General features: G+C 42.9%; 1 protein-coding gene across 1 annotated transcript in view; it reads right to left on the bottom strand.

Moving 5' to 3' along the window:
* Positions 1 to 17166, bottom strand: part of SLC37A3 (solute carrier family 37, member 3) — an 18856-nt gene extending 1690 nt beyond the window's left edge. The window contains exons 1-12 of the mRNA XM_010132134.1: positions 16987 to 17166; positions 15948 to 16062; positions 13323 to 13415; positions 12736 to 12819; positions 11390 to 11535; positions 10654 to 10750; positions 9511 to 9595; positions 8261 to 8442; positions 5623 to 5764; positions 4280 to 4381; positions 2322 to 2369; positions 1218 to 1369 (exon numbers count right to left, since the gene is read on the bottom strand). Of these exons, the coding sequence (XP_010130436.1) occupies positions 1218 to 1369; positions 2322 to 2369; positions 4280 to 4381; positions 5623 to 5764; positions 8261 to 8442; positions 9511 to 9595; positions 10654 to 10750; positions 11390 to 11535; positions 12736 to 12819; positions 13323 to 13415; positions 15948 to 16062; positions 16987 to 17087 (1347 nt within the window). The 5' untranslated portion in view covers positions 17088 to 17166. The remainder of the gene's footprint in view (positions 1 to 1217; positions 1370 to 2321; positions 2370 to 4279; positions 4382 to 5622; positions 5765 to 8260; positions 8443 to 9510; positions 9596 to 10653; positions 10751 to 11389; positions 11536 to 12735; positions 12820 to 13322; positions 13416 to 15947; positions 16063 to 16986) is intronic.
* Between the last annotated feature and the right edge of the window lie 3089 nt (positions 17167 to 20255).

Below are 20255 nucleotides of genomic sequence, written 5' to 3' on the forward strand. Positions count from 1 at the left end.
CTACTCAGGCTACAGAAGAAAATGTATTCCCTATTAGCAGATTTAGACCCAGAAGCTGTACAAGGGCCTCCCTTCTTCACTACCATCTATATTAGCACAAACAGGATCTGAATTTCTAACATGTTCATTGTGAATTTGCTGTTATTCACACACCCCCAGAATGACATCATGGTTGTCTCTGGTGAAATAAATGCAATGTTAGAATGGGAGGCAGGTGGAAATTTTCAGAACTAAAGACCCAGATTTTACGATGACGTCAGTTTGAATGGTATGTGTGGGGGAAGATGGAAACACTGTAGACAAAGCAAGAAGAACATGCAGTTTAACACTGCACTTTAAGATGTCCACAAAGCACTTGTAATTTTCCATGTTTCATGGAACTAAGCAGCATCCTTCCTACAAAACAGAGACCGAATGACTGTATTTATCAGGCAATCAATGCCAAGTACAAACCCAGAAAAGAAACTTTGCGTGTCTTGGTATTTTACCAGCACGAGAGGCTGCCTAGAATAGAGCTGGCTCCAATCGTTCTACTAAATCCTCCCCTCTCCAAAGCACCACTGTGTTCTACCACATAGTTAACACCTGTATTTGAGAAGAAAGAACACCCCCAGTGGGCTCACTGTCAGCTTCCTTTTCTGCAACAGTCTAGTTTTCAGATCTCTGGCAGCATACTGTAAGGACTATCAAAGCAAGTGGTGCTAGATTTACAAGGTGTAAAAGATATCCATGGATAAAGAGGGGAATCACAAATAAGAGCAAATTTTAAATTACTTTATAAACACTGTCATGTTCCTAACAGGTACTCTAATTTCACACTGTTATACAGGTAAAATTTTCTGTAAAGCAAAGGTTTTGCTATGACCTTTGAATAAAAAATCCCAAACAAACTACAAAATGTTTTTATTTTCACTCTTTGTGAAGCTGACCTTTACTTGCTTTTTGGAGTTCAGGATATGAAAGTCTCTAAAATTCATTTGAACTATGAAAGTGCTGTAACATTAGCACTATGAGTACTTGGTTTAGTTCTTAATGAAATCGCTTTCACTAGAAGCTAAAAACACACATATTCCCTTGGTTGTTAAACAAGTACATTTAATGTAAAAAAAAAATGCCCTCTCCATGCAACTTTGGACTGAGGAATGAGCTACCATCTCTCACCACAGAAGACTCTTTGCCTCCTTCCCCAAACCTCCGTTTTCCTTTGACAGCCTCACCTGGCCCACTGCAGCACCAATACTGCCAGTTCCATCCACAATTCCCGTGACTGTTGCCAGAGCCTCGCTGCTGCCTTTCACCAGATCCTGGCGCCCCAAGTCAGCAGAAATTGCAGAACTGATCATGTTAGAAGGGCCTCCGATGAAAAATCCTGGAAGTGCCAAGAACACAGCCTTGGTGCAAAACAAGCATGAGGATGGATTCTCAAGAGAACATCTTCAAAACACAGATTTTGTGTCATGCAAAGCTCAGGAAAAGGATTAAGTCTAGGGACAGTGATCACAGACTAACTGTAGGTAGAAGTGTACCCTCACAGCTGAAGCATATGGTCGTGGCACACTTTGTGTGCCTGGAGTATGCACACAGAAATTGCCAACAAGCACATTTTCATCCAATAGCAAAACCGAGGTAATTAGCTGTGCCACACTCTGCAAGAAGAGTCAGGACACACCCAACGATACAGAAAGCTACTCTTGAACAGCATGCACATACAAACCCTCAACATGAAGCAGATTTAACCACATTTCTGCTTTGGAAAAGTATACCCCCCCACACCACTGCCTTAGTCTCCAGGGGTTGATGAAGGAGATGGAAAGGGGAAAAATGCAGCAGGGCAGAGAGTTCTGAAGTAGGAGTGTTTGAAAAGAACGGCTCTATTCATGCAGGCTAATCTTAATTCCTTAACACAGCATAGTATGTCTGGTAGCACACAAAGCTTGTGACCTCTCACAGTACACAGAGCACTTGGGGTTCTGACAAACACCCTCAAATTTGAGCTGCAGCTCATGACTTTGGCATATATACACTTCCTCAGATACCAGATCACTGCTAGGTATTTTGGCATAAATCCATCCTCATCATACCGAGCCAAGGCAGACCCCTTTAGCTCCAAGCCATTATTCTGCATCTCCCTCTGTAAGGCAGTTTTCCTACAGCTGTATCCAAAAGTAACAGAAATTGGGCCCCAGCTTTTACTCTTTCTGCAAAACTAGCATAAATGGCAGCACGTGCAAATGCATTACCACCACCAGAGGCTGGCGTTACTGATTTTTCTGCAACGCATATGTAGCCTACTAGCATAACACTGGCATTCAATAAGATACCTGTAACTGCCATGATCACAGCATTGATAGGTTTGCTGTTTGGAGAACCTGCAAGAGAAAGACCAGTTAAATGTAAATAAAACAAATGAACTGGAGAAAGTCACTTATTTAGGATCAGAACGAAGCATGCAAACACTGGTTTGAACTGCCTGTGCAATTAGCTGCATAGCGACAACAATCACTTCTATTTGACTCCAGATTTCTACAGAGATTAGTCTTACCACAAAAGCATTTAGAGACCGAAGACCCAGAAGTTTTCTGACAGCACTTTACAGTAGAAAAATCACCTTTGTCATTAAAGTTTAGTGACCTATTTTGATTTGCCTGGCTCTGGGTTCCAGCCCTTGTTATGCCGCTTTCTTTTTACCCTCCTCGCAAGTCCATTCGAATAGTAAGATTCTCTGGGGAAAAGAATCTCTGGGGAAGTTATTCTCAACTCAGTCTCTCCCACCATAAAGTATTCAGCACTTGAATCGCCCTTCCGTTTGCCCTGAGTTTTCCAAGTTTTTTTTAAAATACAGAGATCTGGAGGTAGTAATCCAGCAACTGCCTAAACAATGCTGCACAATAAAGCAAAGAACACAAATCCCCATATCCTCACTCCTCCTTACAAAATCATGCTTGGGTATCTACAGGTTCTGCTTGCCTTCCCAGGAACAGCACCATACTATGTACAAGCAGCTGATTATCCACCACAGTCCCTCTGCTTTTCAGACACTGTTTTCCTCTGATATCTCACTTTCAGGCATTACCTGAAGTCCTTACCCACTGCTTCAACTTAGGGACCACACATGGCCAAGTCACCATGCAGAAGGCAAGTTGCAGCCCTCTTCATATATTCTCAGGCCATTATTACTCTTAGGTGCAAGATGTTATGAGCATTAAAAGGTTTCCTGGTTCGGCTGGTGGAAATTTAATTACCACACTGCAGTAACTTTCAGTCACCTGTCTTAGCCTTTTGTATCTGGCTAAGCATAAGACACCTGGACCTCTGCCTGTTCTGCCATCTAGAGCAAACTTCAAACTTCATCAGCAACAAGTTTATATTTGCTTCCAACTCACTTTTGAAAGTAACGAGAAGGACAAGAGCCTATAAAACTCTGCAGAACTCCACCAAACCCAGTCCTTGCTATTTAATGATTATACTTTACTGACTTGACTTTAAGACCATCTGAGTAAGCCAGCGTGCTTCTGAAAGGTACAGCTGTTCACATCCATCTCTGGCAACAATTTCTGCCCATAGATCTCAAAGTGCTCTATAAAAAAACAGTTTGTATCGCCAACCCATTTTGGAGGAAGACAGAGAAAAGAGAAATTACATCCCAGTGAGTTAAAGCACTCTGGTACTACAGGACATCATGTCTGAAGACACAAAACAGTTACCCTTAAAAGAGCTTCATGGAAGTTTCATAGAAACAAGATCTGTCCTCTCCTTCTACTCAGTTTTCCTGACAGACTCCTTTTGATAACCAATCACCAAGAACTACATCTATTATAAAGGGGGCAGAAACCCTTCAATTTCACCACTTACAGAAGCGGAAGTGGTAAAGCCTAATTGCTTCTCCTCTTGGTAGCATACATATACTGCAGCACAGATCTGTCCCCAGATTCTCTTTCCTCTTACTACAGGGATGCACCTGAGATTTCCTCCTCTGCCAGTTGTGGTGTTGATAGAATGACAATGTCAGAAATCTTACTGACACTGGAGAAGGATCAGTACCATAACTCACCAGTGCAGGGAAATCCAACCACTCAGCTAATTCTTTTCGACCTCATTAACCAGAAAAATTTCTTTCTGTGCAGTGCCACACTTCAGACAAAATAGACCAAAAGGCACCACGCCGATCCAGAAGCAGTTACAAGACCAAAAAAACATAATTAGAAACACACTGTGCTCTGGGTCTCTCTAACAAGTACTAAATGAACCTCTTATCACTGCACAGCAAAAGCATACTCACGGCTGTATCCAAAAAGAGATCCTACAGCAAAGAGCAGGCTAATTGCCAGCACTGGGGCTCTCTTCTGTAGCACATCAGAAATCAAGCCCTGGATAGTCCCACCTGCAAAAAAAAAAAAAAAATCAGGATGCGAACACCTTTGAACAAAACTCATTTCACCAAGTGCAGGGGCCTCTTGCCTTATCATCAACACGCATTCTCTCTAAAATTCTGAAAAGCAGGGCAGTAAGGGCAGCAGTCCTGGACACAGGGATAACAGTAAACTTAAGTGGCTCAAACAGAGCAGGCAAAACTATTCATATTGCTTTCCCAGGAATTTATTACTACTTTTTTTTCTGGCATGCAACTGGCCAATGCTCCTGCTTTTCTTTTCCTTCCCCTATAAGACCATCACAGCTCTAGGATCACCACAACTCTGGATATGAACAAGCTTCACATTGTGGTGGAAATCTGTTGGTTTCTTCAACAGAAAGTGCAGGAAAAGGCAGTTCTTTTTCACAGGGAAAGTATTAGGACACTGGGGCCTCACACTCCCTACTACCCCACCTGCTTAGGGTAGGTGCAACTAATGGCAACAAATGCCAATAGCTGATATAAATCACCTCATGTATCACTGCTACCTCTGTAGGAACTGCTCTGCTGGTAGAAACTAGAATGTTGAGACAGCCTGAATAGAAAAGGCAACAGAGACAAAAAAAACCCCCCTGACCCTGACCAGACCAAACCAAGGATGTCTGTTCTACGAAAGCTAACTGGACAAGGTAATAAAGCAAGAAACTGCGCACAGGAGCATGGAAGTCTAAACACATATACAGTATGTTCTTTATTCCGACAGAACAGCGCCAGATTTTGGAACCAGCAGAAACAAGTGCAATTACATTTTATTTCTGAACATTACACATTTGTGCTTGCTCTGCTGAGAGCTGCACTGAGTCTGATCTTAAAAATACAGCACAGAAGGGACAGTACAGGACCGAGCAAGTCCAGATCTAAACTCTCCCTCAAGGGTACCTGTTGGAAAGGAAGCAGCAAGCAGCAGGGACACCATTTTATACATGGCACTTTTCAAGAAGTTTTTGTGAGTAAAGAAAAATGCCCACTGGAGGTAACATCCAAGAACATGACCGTGCTCATTAAATTATATGTAAACTCTTTAGGGGGCTCACATACTCTGTTTTACAAAAAACCCACAGCAGTCACATCTGTAACTAGACTTTTCATATATTCAGAAAACAGCTAGATCCCACTGAACACGACTGCTCTGAGCTGTATTTGCTGCTGTCTTTCATTTTCAAATGCTAGCAGGGCAACTGCAGGAAGATGTCATTCATTTGGTCACTCACCTATGATTCCTCCCACATCATACCAGATTGAGAGCTGGTCAGCTTCTGCTTCTTTCCATCCAAAGTTGTTGCTGAGGTAGAAAGGCAGCCAGAAGAAGAATGAGTAATTCACCAGTTTCAAGCAGGCATAGGCCAAAGAGTACTGGAACAAAGAGAGGCCCAGCAAGCAGTTAACACTTGAGAAGTGTTCCTGCTTCTTCCCATAAAGCTCTCTATCAAGCTAAAGCTTTTGGGGGAAATGCTTCTTCATTTCACCTAAGGCGGCAGCATTATGAAAGCTTAATGCTGAACATCAAAGGGAACCCAGGAATACAAAAATCACTGCCAAGAAGGTTATTTTCTTTTCACTATATGCAACAGGTTAAAACACTTTCAGTGTAATCTTGAGAGGAAATGACACCAGGCTTCAAAAAATTGGCTTCCTTCTGAAGAGAAGGAAGCCGACCATGTGACACGAAACAAGCTTGAGATTTAGTTACCTGTGCATCATGCTGAGAAAAGTTACGTGAAGTAGTTCCCCTGTACTACCTCTTGCTGCTCAGAAGGCTCATCTGCTTACAGCACCAGAAGAAAAAGCTTTGTTCCTATCTCCAGGCAGGTATTCCACGACACAAGATGAAAGGTTTGGCCAAAGCTAAGCACATGCTTCCAAACCCAACAGCTGAGACAAGCTCCTGCTTTTGGCTGCTGGAATCATGTTCACCTTAGCTGGCAGGAGATCTCCTTCTTTAGAGTTTTCACATGTGTGGCAAAGATCTGTTCTCTGGGACTGCTGGCCCAGCATGCAGAGGGACAAGACACACTATTTCAGTAAGGCCTTCTGATAAACACTGACACGGCAGTTCAAGGAACCCAAATGTGAAGCAGTAAACAAGGATGAAGAAAGAAAACTCCACCTGACAGGATTACAGCTTTTGGGACTGTATGTATATGTGTATGTACACACTTGTCTTTGCATTTTGAAAAGCAGACCTTTTCATATATATTAAGGTCTACAAAATCACCTTTACTGGATTTATACTATTTTAATAGAGACGTCCTTTTTAGCTGTATTATTCATGCTTTTTCACTCTTACTGGATGTGAACTAATCTCCACCACATGTGTAAGACGTGGGGACATTCACAGAGTTCCCCTGCCTCTGGGTGTGAAAAGTGCACGGTACGAAGCAGTATTCATCACAACGTGCTAAGAAACTGCCTACCAGATTGTCTAAGTGATTAAACACTGAATTTCTAGAGGCTCAGGGGAAAGCTGTCTCTATTAAAATTCTTCCACCATATCACTCAGCAGGAGAAGAGAGGAGCTACAGAAAAAATGTCAAATAAAGTCTTTGTAGAACCTTGACAAGGCTTTGGAGATTCTCTCAAGATTTGGTCTCTTGCTGATCTGACAGCCTCCTGGTTTGGCTGGGCCCTAATCTGATATCAGATAAAACTCACAGACTCGGAAGCGTTCATGTTGCTGGGTTACTGCACCGAACATGTCCTCAAAATCCCAACTGCAACAGCAACATCAGTTGTATAGTACCTACTTATGTTCTGGCCAATGAAAAAAGTCACACATCAACTGAGGCAGCCTCCACCACTAAGAAATTTTGCTTAAAGGTTGTCTGTACATCAGCCCATTCTTAGCATCACTGAAACTGGGCCATAATTTATACAGCCCTTAGCCATGATAAGAAAGAACTCAAGATGGGTATGCTTTCTTTTACCATCCCTCAACCAGGGTCTTAACAACAAGGCTGTGGTTGTCCAGTGCTCTAGACACTGACAATCCACCCATCCCTTTGAGACTTTGCATTGCCTTAATCACACCAACCAACCGCTTTACTCATTCAGGGTATCTGACAACACTGTCCATTCAGTAGTTCAGCTTCACCATCAAACCCAGACTGTTCACCCTATTACTGAGCCAGCCACCTTGCCCCCTTTCTTGTACTGGTTCTACTATTCTAGGGGCACACAGCCCACTCTCACGGAAAGTTAATGCTTTTTTTTTTAACATTTTTCAGCTGAACCAAATCCATGAACTGGGCAATACTGCCGATGCAGAAGTACAAGTTCTCACACAAGGGACAGGATGAGGATATGCGGAAACTGCATCACCAGGCCTTGCTTCCACTTTTTATAAAAAAAACCAAACACCTACTTTGCCACACATTACATCATGCTGACTAAGGCTTTTCATGCCAGCTTTCTGCTTTTGAGACAACCCCAATAACAGTGCCACAGAGTTCCGTGTGATGCTCAGCTACCAGTGAGAAACCTATTCCTCAGGGCAGCACAGCTACCCTACCAAGAAAGCAAACTACAGCCACCTTTGCTCATGGCCTCCCTTCTAAATTCAGCAGCAAAAAGGGCAGGATCTCTGCCGCCCTTAGTTGGTGCATTACATGCACTAAATGATGCAGGAGTCAGATGGGAAGAGCAACATGCAGCCACGTACCTGGACAATATTATAATCCATGTGCACAAGGATAATAGTCCCAACCCCAAGGTTTTAACAGCATAAGAAGTCAGATGTCAACAACTACAATACATGGTCAACACATTAACAATGATGTCAACAAATACTGACAACACAAAACGTCCGCTTTATGTTTAATGAAGTCAGATCTCAAGAATCTGTGTCCTCACCAGTACTACACCTGGAAGGCAGCAAGCCTGGAAAAAGCCAATGGCCTTTGGCTGGTTGTCAGTATCAGTTGCTTGAATAGAGTAATTCCGGTCATCATCATCTGCATCATCGTTGCCCATTAAAGGTCTGTTGGCATCTTCCTCCACACTGCCATCTTCATCTGCTCCAAGCTCAGGGAGGCCTAAATTTTACAGGGGATATGCAACAGGGAAAACGGACCACAGCCTGTTCACCCTCTCCCCACTCTAAAGCTATGCTCGCTTCTATTAAGCAATTCTCCCTTCTAGCAATTCCCTTGCTCTCCCATACCTCCAGCCTCCTTTGGCTTAGAAACTCTTCTAGATGGTGTTCTGAAGTGTCGCCAGTTTCTACCCTTTGTCTTCTAGTGCTCTTGAAAGTATTCTGTCTGATCCTGGTGTCGGCTTTTGTCTGTTCTGAGTGTCTGGCCATTAGTTGGAAGACACAACAAATTAGTGCATTCCCCCCCTTGTTTAGTGGCTGGGATCCTCAGACCTGGCTCCTGGGTACCCTTTCCCTTGGGCATGGAGACTGAGTGCACCAGCAGCTACTCAGACAGCTGCTGCCTGTTAATGCCACCACTGAAACCAGAACTCTAGCAACTGCACTGTGCTTTCCGCGCTGCCGAGTGCACTTACGAGCACTCTTTATGGTAGCTTTAGTGCTACCAACTTTATAACCTTTGCAGGCACCTGGGAAACCTCCTCCATGGCCCTGTCAAAGCTCCTTTTGTTTTCCTGTAACACTGTGGCTTGCCTACCATCTTCTCAGAGAAGGACCATATCCAGCTTGAGAGCTATTTAAGTGGCTGCAGGAGACCTGCAGACAAAAAGCACTTCCCCTTCCCACTACACAGTTAAGGCTTGCCTTAGCTTTCTCCTACAATAGCCAGTTACCAGTTTGCCTACTGTTTCTTTAAAAAAAAAATACTAATTTTCCAAGTGAACAAAACCTGATAATTAGACACATCCTAATGGAGATGTTAGAGCTAGGCTGTTTTATTTTGTTTTTTAAAAAGCCCAGATCCTATATACATGATGCATAGTGGTATTTAGTGTGATCTTGGCAAGTAAAGCATTTGCTCCATTAAACACACTAAAGTGCAACATCATTTTGTAAGAGCCCTAAGGATAAGTCCTGTCAGAACAAGCAGCTCTTTTAGTACTACATGGAAAGCTGCATATCTGCTCTCCAAGAAGAGACTGAAATGCTACAGCCCTCTTCCACTTACCCACTTCCTTCGGTGATGTCAGGAGTCCAAAGAAGACAATGACTCCACCAGCAAACTGTACTGAGGCAGTCACCAAGAAAGCATACTGAAGATAAATAAATAAAAGATTATTTTTTAAAGCACTTTCAGTCACATAAGTTTTCCTGACTAACGAGAGTTTCTTGACATTCCAACCTTGTCAGAGAGTAAATACAGGTAACAGCAACCCAGACTATATCCATATGACAAGTGCTCTCTGCATTTCCTGAATAGGCTTGGTTGTATCTAGGCTGAAAGACCATGCTGGAACACTTGTTTTAGTGTACCGATGTCATGGCAGTGAGGAAGTGTATAGATGCAGCTGTATTGGAAGGGACTGCTCAAAGAAGGGTCATACACCAAATTCAGACCAGGTTGCTCTGGACTTTGTTCAATCAGCTCTTGAAATCCTCCAAAGATAGATCCTCCAGGCCTTGGCCCCTTGTTCCAATGCTTGACTAACTTCACAGTGAAACAGTTTTTCAAACATCCAGTTGGAACCGTTCTTTCTTCACTTTATACACACTGATTTTTAGCTCTTTCACTGTGCAGCCCAGGAAAGAATATGGCTCCAGTTTCTCAACAGCCTTCCCACAGGCTTTGGAAGTCTGCAGTTTCCAGAGTGACAAGCTCAGCTCAGTTAGCCTGTCCTCATAGATTACACACTGCAAGATGCACTGGTTCACTTACATTCATTGTATTCAATTGTCTGCTTGCCACATTACAGCACTGTAGTGCCTGCCTGGCTTCTTCCCAGTTATAGAAGATATGCCTCCATGCTTGTCAGAACCTCACCACTATGCAGCAGTAGTGACTTCAGTCGAGTGAGAACCTGTGATGGATGGCTCTGAACAGCACTTTAAGCCAACCAAATGAGAAAACACTAAGGCTTTTCAGTAACATTGGTCCCGTTTACAGAGAAGTCTCAGGCTCATTTCTCCCAACTTAGAAAGGTCAGGAAAGGAATATCCTTTCTATTCTGCCTACTGCTTGCTACCACAGAATTCAGGAAGATGAAACTGGACACTCTGAGCCTGTTTTCTCTCAGAAACAGGATAAGAAACTAGTCTCTCATAACCCAGTCAGACATGCAGTCCTAGCTAGAAGACAGACAGCAATACCTACCTCATAGCCATATTTGAGAACACAGGAGGCAAGGAACGCCCCGAGGATATTTCCCACAGACGCACAGGCACTCCAGAGTCCAAACACAAAACCTCTCCTGCAGAAGGGGAAGAAAATTTGAAAAAGGCAACATGGGGATAAGTGACATTAGGAGCAAGATAAAGATATGATATTCAAGTGAACTTAAAATTATGAATAAAGTTACGGCATTCTCCCAGTCCACTTCAAAGGGACTCAAAGGTCTCTTACAACAATAATAACTTGAGTGAATAACTTGGGGATACCAAATGGATAAGCAAGGAATGTTCTATCCTGAAACATGTGCATTACAGCAGAGGTGAGCTGGCAACAACAGGGTTACGAGCTATGGCTAGAGCTCACCTAAAACACCACAAAGTGACAGAGTTGAGCCTGCTATAAGTCAGTTGTCATTAGGTCTCTTCAGTGTTAAGTAGACAGAAACAGGTTTAACAGTGGCACGAAAATTCAAATTCAGCCACTCTGCACTACGGGACTTTTGAAGTTTGAACCTGTACCTTTAACATGCACAATTGTGTTCACACCAAGCTGTTCTGTGGCTCCAGAAAAAAAAAAAAGAAATATAGTAACAAGACATATTTCACCCCATATAACTTTAACCCTGATCTAACAACTGGCCATTTTAGTTTGAGACCTTTGGCTCAATCTGCTACTTAGCATGTCAGGTAAGTGTGTCCCTGAAGAAAATTCAACTTACCCAGCTTTTCCAAACCAATTGCCCATGACAGCAACCACACAGGGCCAACCAGTGGACTGCAGCAAGCCATTCACAACCCAGAGACAGCAGTAGAACCACTTGTTGTAGAAATGCAACCATTCTGTGAGTGTGCCAAAGAAGAACACCTAGAGAAGAGGGGAAAAACAACCACCACAGAAAAAAAACTGAGAAGAAACCCTAAGACTACTGCTGAAAGCCAGGCAGGAGTGGGGTCCTGAAAAAGAAATAACATTTCAGGGAGAAGGTTCCCCGCAGGGGCCAGGCCAGAGGCAAGCCCGGCATTGTTCAACAGCTCAGAGCTAATAGCACCCTCTGCTGAGCCACCACAGCAAAGACTCCAGAGCTCAAACACCAGAGACAAATGTGCTGTCACGGCACTTCCACTCCGAAAGACTTTTATCTTTGTAAACATCTCAGTTCCAACAGGAGAGGAGAAGAAAGAGACAAATATTTTCAGTGTTGTTACTGAAAGTACAGTAGCCTCTTGATCTGCTATTGTACTGACATGTGAATCCACAAGGCTCTATGCAAACACAAAACCCTCAGCAGTCATTTATCTTAGCAAAATTTAACATAAATACTACAGCCAGGTCTCAAGTTACTAAGAGCCCTAACCCAAACTAGCCAAAATAAACACATTTTGTGGCACACTGTGATTGATGCACATTTGTGGTCACGTGTTTGCAGAACACAATAGGTCATAGTGGGGTTTGTAGCCACTGGGTAAATCAAAAGCACTCCACACACTTTACCACTACTTTAACAACCAGAAAACCACAATGAGATAAAACTGATTCACATTTATCTGCAGTGGCTTGAAGCTGAAGACCCCTTTTGTTTCAAGCAAACGTTCTTTTTTGACACATGCCCTCCCAGCAATTACAAAATAAATAAATGAATGCTTAGTATTGTTAGCATGTCCTTTAAAGGAGAAAGCAAAGATTGCATTTGGAAGCAAAAGCCTTAATGACAACATAAGTGGGCTGGGAGAACAGTTATATTACAAAACATTCCCAAAAAGTCCCAATACATCAATCTTGTACAAAAGCTGTTCATCGAGTCTCTAGACGGTGCCTCAAACTTACGAATTTCCTTCTGACACAGTATCCATAAATAGATATTGCAGGAAGAGGTGAGTCATCTAGCATAGCTCTATGCTTTAGACAATGCTTCCAGGACAAAGTTTTACACGCAGACTTTGAGAATGCTGAGGAACAGCTACAGCTCTTGGACAGATTCACAGAGAAACTGAGCCTCTTCTTCCCTAAAGGAAGACCCTATCCAGAAACTCTAAGAGAGATTTCTAAATCACTGTTTCAACTTACCACCAGAGCAGAGGAACACATGCCAAAAGACAAAACCCAGCGTAAATTCAGGCGATCACCAACTATGCCACTGACAAAGAGACCCTAAGAATAAAATACAGCATTAAAGCAAGGCACGAGATTTGCATCTGTTACCTGCAAGAACTGAAACAATGTAGAAGGGTCAAGCTGATCCAAATGTTGTTGTTACACTAACTTACAGATTGATTCTAACCACTTTTTCTGCCACCAAAGAAACCCTGTTCATAGTTGTTCATTAAATTTCTTATATTTAAAAAAAATTCAGCTGAGAACTCTTGGAGAGATAGAACTAGCCCTCCCCACCCACTGGCAGTAAGGGTGTGAGAAATTCTGAAGTGATAGTATTTCTCTTGCATTCGTTAACAAGCATGTTCACATGGGTAACAGGCACAGGCAGAACTAACAGAAAATTAAGGGAATAAATCTGCTCCTGAACTAAGCTTTTTAACTGCATTAGTGCTAGGAAAATCCATGAAGAAGACCGTCTTCATCCTCTCCAAATGTGGGTGTGATCATCCCAATAAGATTTAACCAAAGCTTAGCAGCTTTGGGTGAGTTTTACTCACCACAGCATAGGAAAACAAAAAGATCGTATCCAATGTCCCCAAGAAGAGAGTTGCTTCTTCTGCATCTGGAAATAAATGGCTGCTGTTCCAGAGCTGCAGAGAGAAAATTTTAACAGGTAAACAGGAAAAGACACAGCAAATTCTACTTTTTTTCAATGGCAACCCCAACTCTAAAGCAGAAGAGCATTTGGCTCCAGCAACCTCCCATTCCTCCAACACTTAATTATCAAATCAAGAACAATTCTAGAATTATCCACTGCAAAAAATGTCCATTCCCACTTCATTTCACTTCTACAGGGCAAGCTAGCAAACCAGAAGAGAGAAATGCTCATTCCATCTGGATCAAGACAAATAACTGGCAAAACAAGCCCTAATTCTAACAAGTAAGCAACTGTTAGACAGCTTCTTACACAGAAACACCGATGCACATCTGAATGAATAATACAATAAAAGGCATATTCTCTTTTATGTGCAGTGTCTCACTGGTACTTACCTTGCTGTCTTTACTAAATGAATAATTCCCTTCAAGTATTTGTGACAGCAATCATAATAAGAAGTGACAGACCACACACAGAAAAGGAAGAACACAAAAGGAACAAGGGAAAGAAACAGACTGGTTGGAAACTATTTACAATGAACTCCAGTCACTAATGTTGTTAATTTTTTGTGCTTACCCTGAGTTTCATTGTACTTTCAATATGATCAAAAAAAAGGGAAAAAGACTCAGCTGTCCCCAAACTAAGATAAGTGACATCAGCTGAAAATAATAAACTTTGAGGATGACTTGAAGAACAAATGAAGTTTATTAGAACAAAGTTTTCTTCCCTCCCCACCATGCCCACATTAGAAAACAAATGAACAAACCCAGCCCAGACCTGAACTATGGTTGCACCTAATTCAAATATCATCAGTTTTAGTTTGACTCTACCTCTCCAGGAGGATATCCTGTACATTCAACATTAATTAATCATTCACTTAGTTTAAAAGATGTTAACAACCGTAAGGCCTATCAACACAGCTTCCGTTTAAGTCTCACATGTCCAAGAAAACCAATAAAACTCCTGAAAAATCCTTTTTCCACTTGAGCCCACCAATACCTACTTACACCAGTAGCTTTTAACTTTTAATCAGTGATCCCTGGAGTTCCACAAGATATTAAGAGTCTTAGAAGGATGAGAAAATCAAATCTTCCACCATTAGGCTTAAATTCATTAAACAACCTCCACAGAACTCACAAATCTTTAAAGGCTGAAAAGTGTGGATATCTAAGTTGTCCTTTTGATAAAAGCATACCAAGGCCTACATATAAGTTGTGTAAAACAACCGCAAAGCTTTTTGTAATACTTTAAAAAATATTTAAGTATAAAAATAAAGAACAACTGTAGTTAAAAAGACATACCAAAGTTCAAAACTGAGAGCATGACTTCTCTGTTCATGTCCTTAATCTGTTCTATCATTGTTAAATGATGTAACCTCAACTGATACTAGAAGGACCATTTTGACCATTTTTCTTGATCAGACACATACACCCCAACACCCACCAAACACTAAACCATCTATATTAAAAAAAAAAAAAATCAAAACAGCTTCCAAAATATATTAGTTGTTTGAATGTCAGTTAAGGAACTAAATACAAACATCTTGTGGTTCACTTTAGCATCTCTGAGATGCTTGCTCCTTTTTGATACACTGTGAAATCCTGAACACATTACAGATGCAATTTACTGTTTTCACTTATGACAAAACGCCAGCATTTATCAACCCTCAGTCAAACATCCAAATAACCGATGATTTCTAATGCAAACACCCAAGCAACTGACTCAGAACTTCCTGCTCCAACAGACCTCCTGGCCTGTGACCAAGCTGTCAGTGTAAGATTCCTCCCACTTCTCAAAAGCATCAGGACAAGCCACTGCTCAAAACAAGCATGTCCCTAAAAAGACTATGGGTGAGAGCTAGGAGGTAGCTCTTGCATTCCCATTTGTGAGGTGCAAGCAGCATACAACTTCATTTTCTGCAAGCAGATGCTGCCAAAACTCCCACTGCTTTCACTGAAGGTAGGATTTTAGACACAAGGGGTAATGGGTGTTCAGCATTTTTGGAAATCAGACCTTTCGGATGCAAAACAAAACGTCATTCTTCAGTTATCAATTTATAGGATAAGCAGTTAGCACTTTCCGAAAGCGTTCCTCTCTCCTACTTTGGCTATCCTTTTAACAGGATGGCAGCAGCGGTACAGCCACAGAGAAAGCCACAGCCAGGGTTTTACAGAGATCTGTGTAAGCCTTAACTTAACAAAAGCATTAACTGCTTTTGTTTATTGTCTCCAACACTTCAGAGGTAGGATGGCTCTTTCCCCCCCCTCCTCCTCCACCTCTGTGCTGCTGGCTACTACAGTGACTCTCCTTGGGTCCCCGCTTCTTGAGAATTTCTCTCCAAGGACCAGGAAAGATTTTGCCATCATCTGATAATCCAGAAATCTTCAATTCAGACACCTCAAGTTAATGCTCACATTCTGAGCACTGTCCCTGATGGACACTTAAAGGGGCTTCTTCAGCACCACAAGCACATCATCCTGGACATTACTCATCTTTCTTTGCACTTGCCTATCTCTTGTGTCCTTACCTCATGTGGACGGAGCTCAGGGGCTGTTATGTTCAGGCAGAAGGGAGTCCATTGGCTGGAAATGCTGACTTTGACATTGCTGAATGTCTTTCTGGAAGCATGGAGCAGGGAATAACTGCCAGAAAACACAAAAGCAGGGGTTGGCCAAATCTTCCCTGGAGATCAAGTGGGAAAGGGTGGGACTCGCAATACAGATACATGCTGTCTAAGCAGGTAGCATAGCAGGGGACTGGCAGTTTTCAAGATAGTAGTCAGCAGCAGGAACCCCCAATTTATGGGTAGACACACTGATTTTAGCGGGGAGTTGTGAAATAGCATCTTGACTGGAAAAGACCTCCTCAAGAAAAGAGGAAAAAAAAAAAACAAAGAAAAAAAAGAGAAGACGCACTTATCTGGCTATAACCACCATTACAAGTGCTCTTCCAGAGACAGATTAGGTATCAGTGGCAGTCTTGCTGTGAAGATCAGAGGATATCAGTGAGGCAAAGTTTGTAAGGAGAGGCAGTATTGTATTGCAGCTGTTGTCAGCTGGTGTAACAGACAAGCTTTCAACCAACAAATCTAGCAGACCTTCAGATTTGAAGCAGTGACCTCCCTGTTCTAGAGGCCTGTCTACTCTCTGCAAACAGCACTTTTGGGAGAAAAGAGGATCCCAGACTCCACAACAGCACATTCCATCAGTCAGAACAGGAATTAGACTTCTAACCATCAGGGTTTGCTTCCTTCCTCATTTTAGCTAGTTCTTCAACACATCCACCCACATCCACCCTTCTGCAACAGACTGCTGACAGTGTGGCACAGTCAGCCTCACCTTTGGTGCAAGCCTTATTGGTGGCTGGATTCCCCAGGGGCACAGCACACTTAGCTCCACTACTGTGTGACTCCCAGACTGGTTGGTACAACTAGCTTTTAAGTTTGTTTCCAAGGCTCATGACAGAGGTTAACCCTACTTCCCTACCTTCATTCTCCTTCTTTGGACATGTCCTCCCCAAATGCAGCGAGATGAACACTTCTCTGTGCAGAGGTACACTCAACCTACCTGAAGAAGGTCAGCAGGAACACAACAATATGATGGTGGGTGCAATGGGACACAAGGCCTCTGTTTACAGGCTGCCTCCGTAAGCTCCCAGGCCAAGCCATTCTCCCAGCAGCCCTATCCCTGCTCCTGCCCTTGGCCACAAAGGCTGAGCGGTGCTTAAGTCATTTTTCTTCTCACTTAAACAGAAGGTGGGAAGAGAGGAAAAAAGAAAACATATTTGAATTAAAATATACGTATAAAATACAGCTGTGTTCCCCAAACGGCCGTAATTCAGCATGAACAATTCTATGCCATTCCTTCCCAGTTTGTTTCACATCACTACCCCTCCCATCACCTGTAAATTCCTTGACACCCTCTATGCCCAGAAATGTTGTATTCCCACCTGCCCAGTACCCCCTGTGGTTATCCTCCAACTCACTTCTTTTTTGTTCCCCTCCTAGCAGATGTCTCTTCAGTGCCCATCACCAAAGGAGTTCCTCCAGGATTTAACAACTTCCAAGGTTCCCATATTAAAGACCATTCTGCACCTTTTACATACACGGTGCACTATACTGTGGTCATAAATAAACTAACTTTCCACCACCATCTGACTGGCTATAGACTGGTGAATAAGTCAAGAGAGCAGCATTTGTTTTCTGGTGGAGAATGGTTTTGGATGTAACTGCTCCTAAAAATGTTGTCGAAAGAACATACCCAGGAGTGGACTTGCACAGCTGGAAAAAGGAAAGTAACTGTGAGGACAGTGCCGAAACCAAACAGCTAGACTCCCTGCCTACTTGTTCCCAAGCCCGACACGATAGCTCCATCTGTCACTAACTCATTAGTACAGCATGTGGCAAGTCATTCTTTCCATACCTGTAGGACATGGGTGACATCTGCCTAAAGTTCTGGATACCAGATGTTATTGGTACTGAGGAAAGGCTCTAACAGCCAAACAGTTTCTTAGTGCTGGCTCATGCCACACTACTCCACTCCCTCAGACGGGCTGGGACCATTAGTGCAAACCAAGACCAGGAAACGACCCTGTAGGCAGCAAGGTGGTGAATCTCTCTCCACACCTCCCTTTTGTTCTCTTGGCAGAGATCTTTTCAGCCAGATTTCCCTCTCACAAGCAGCTACACAAACACCTGCATCCAAGAGAGCAGTGCAAAGAAAGACACGCTATATACTGACGTCGCTGCTGAAGCCAGAACTCAATTCTATTCACCCTAGCTGGCTTAAGGCTGCTAGATAAGTCAGCTGGCGGGAGCTGTGCCTTCAAGAGACGTTCAAACACCACGCACATTCTGAATGCTGAGGAGAGGTACCACCCAAAGAGGTGAAATAAGACAGAACATAATTCCTACGTGTTCTTTCATACCCACAGGTGCTTTTTTTAATGATTTGTAAATCTGACAGAAGACCTGTAAAGTTCAGCTTCATAGCCTCACCTGGAGAAATCGCTAAGATTCCCTTTTATCCAAATTTCTGCTGATGAGAAGTCTGTATTTCACAGCGATTTCTGTTCTTCCTTCTAATAACTTTTAAAGGTGACATCAAGACAATTTTCACTGTAAGCAGCCTTCCTTTCCTGCTCTCTCAATGATGATGCGTGCCTGACTGACATGCCAGCTACTACTGCATACATTAACCATCACAGAAAACGAGGCCATATCTGGCCTCCAAAACAAGAGCATGGCATGGAGATCCTCTGAGTAATAGGGACCCAGCTATTACACCTCTGGGACACTGGAGCCACCTTTATCTTAAACCACAGCTAAACAGCTCTGTTCTCATCCAGGACAAATGCAGCCAGTCCATAGAAGATCTGAGACTGCCTGCATCTACACAGCCAGGCACAGCTGAGCCACGCTCCCATTCATCCAGCTAGGACAATCCACCCAGGTCTGGCAGCACCTTCTAGTAGGGACACGCTTAAGGCTGCTTGGGTTCACACAGGGGAGGGGAAAAAAAAAAAAAATCACTTACAGTAGGAGCCATGGGAAGGCAAGGCTAAGCCTGGAAGGGGCATCTTCACAAGTAGTCTTGAAACTACTACTACGTTCATCTGAAGTCCCAGACCATTTCACAACATCAGTGAATGAAAATTCAGTACCAAGTATCACATGGTGCTACCCCATTTCACGCAGCAGTAAAACTGCTCAGGGCTGTCCCTCACACAAGGGACATGTCAAAGAGAAAGTAACCCAAGGTACCCCAATTTCCCTGTACCACGGTCCTTACAGACCTGTGAACTATGCAGTCTGTTGGTCAAATACAGGAGCTTGTTTCCTTCCCTGCCTCTACCTACCCTCCCACCAAGCAACAGCAGGTAACAGAGCTCCCCAGAGGAAAGGAGAACACTGCCACTTGCGCAACGCTGCAGGAAAAGTTCCTTCCTTGGGTAATCAGTTCTCAGCCCAAAGCACGAGATTTACTACTCCCTTCATGTCAACATATGCAAATATAGAACTTATTTGTCCAAGATACCAAGCCTTTTTAAAGCTAAGACCTGCTTTTGACCTTAAAGTCACCTATTTTTAAAGAGCATTTACTGTTGGAAATTATCTGTTCCTGAGAGCTTTTCAATCTCAGCTAGCTTTCTAGAAGACCTTCTGACAAAGGATGACACTCTTCACTTATTTAGGCGTGTAGAGATGACTACGAAAGATTGTGTTTTCCCTTTTTTTCTTTCCTCATCCTTTTGTCCTTTTCATATTCAAAATTGGCATTCTCCCTAGGCTGGAAGACTATGCAACTAGGATCCCATCCTTACAAATTAATCTTCTAACTATTCTGTGAATACCATATTAAATCTGTAGGGGAAGGGGAGCAAAAAACAGGAGGCAGGAAGGATAACCACAAAACTCAAGGCATTAAAGCAGAAGCCTTTAAGTAAGGAAGAGGACTGTTTTGAGGCTGTCAGATAGCCTTGTCTGCTTGTTTAGCACTGTTTACCTTCAGCCAACCGGTATTTCAAACAAGCTTTTGTTAAGCTTTCCACATTCTCCCTTATCCCTTCACTTAAGGGCAAAATAAGCTGCCTTAAGACCACCCTGCCATCCTCCAAAGCCAGCAGGAAAGACCAGAATTAACATTCCTGGGGACTTCCAAAGTGCAAAACTTTGGAAAACAGTTTGTTTTCGTTTTTTTTTTTTTTTTTAAAAAAAAACCCATCACACTCAATTTCAAGTCATCTTTCCAAACAAACAGACAGAGGAGAAGAGGCACAAACCCGAACCCGAACCCACACGGTGCCCTTAGCAGCCACCACACGCGGACCACCTATC

This window comes from Buceros rhinoceros, unplaced genomic scaffold, assembly GCF_000710305.1.
Source record: "Buceros rhinoceros silvestris isolate BGI_N320 unplaced genomic scaffold, ASM71030v1 scaffold24402, whole genome shotgun sequence".
Taxonomy (NCBI): domain Eukaryota; kingdom Metazoa; phylum Chordata; class Aves; order Bucerotiformes; family Bucerotidae; genus Buceros; species Buceros rhinoceros.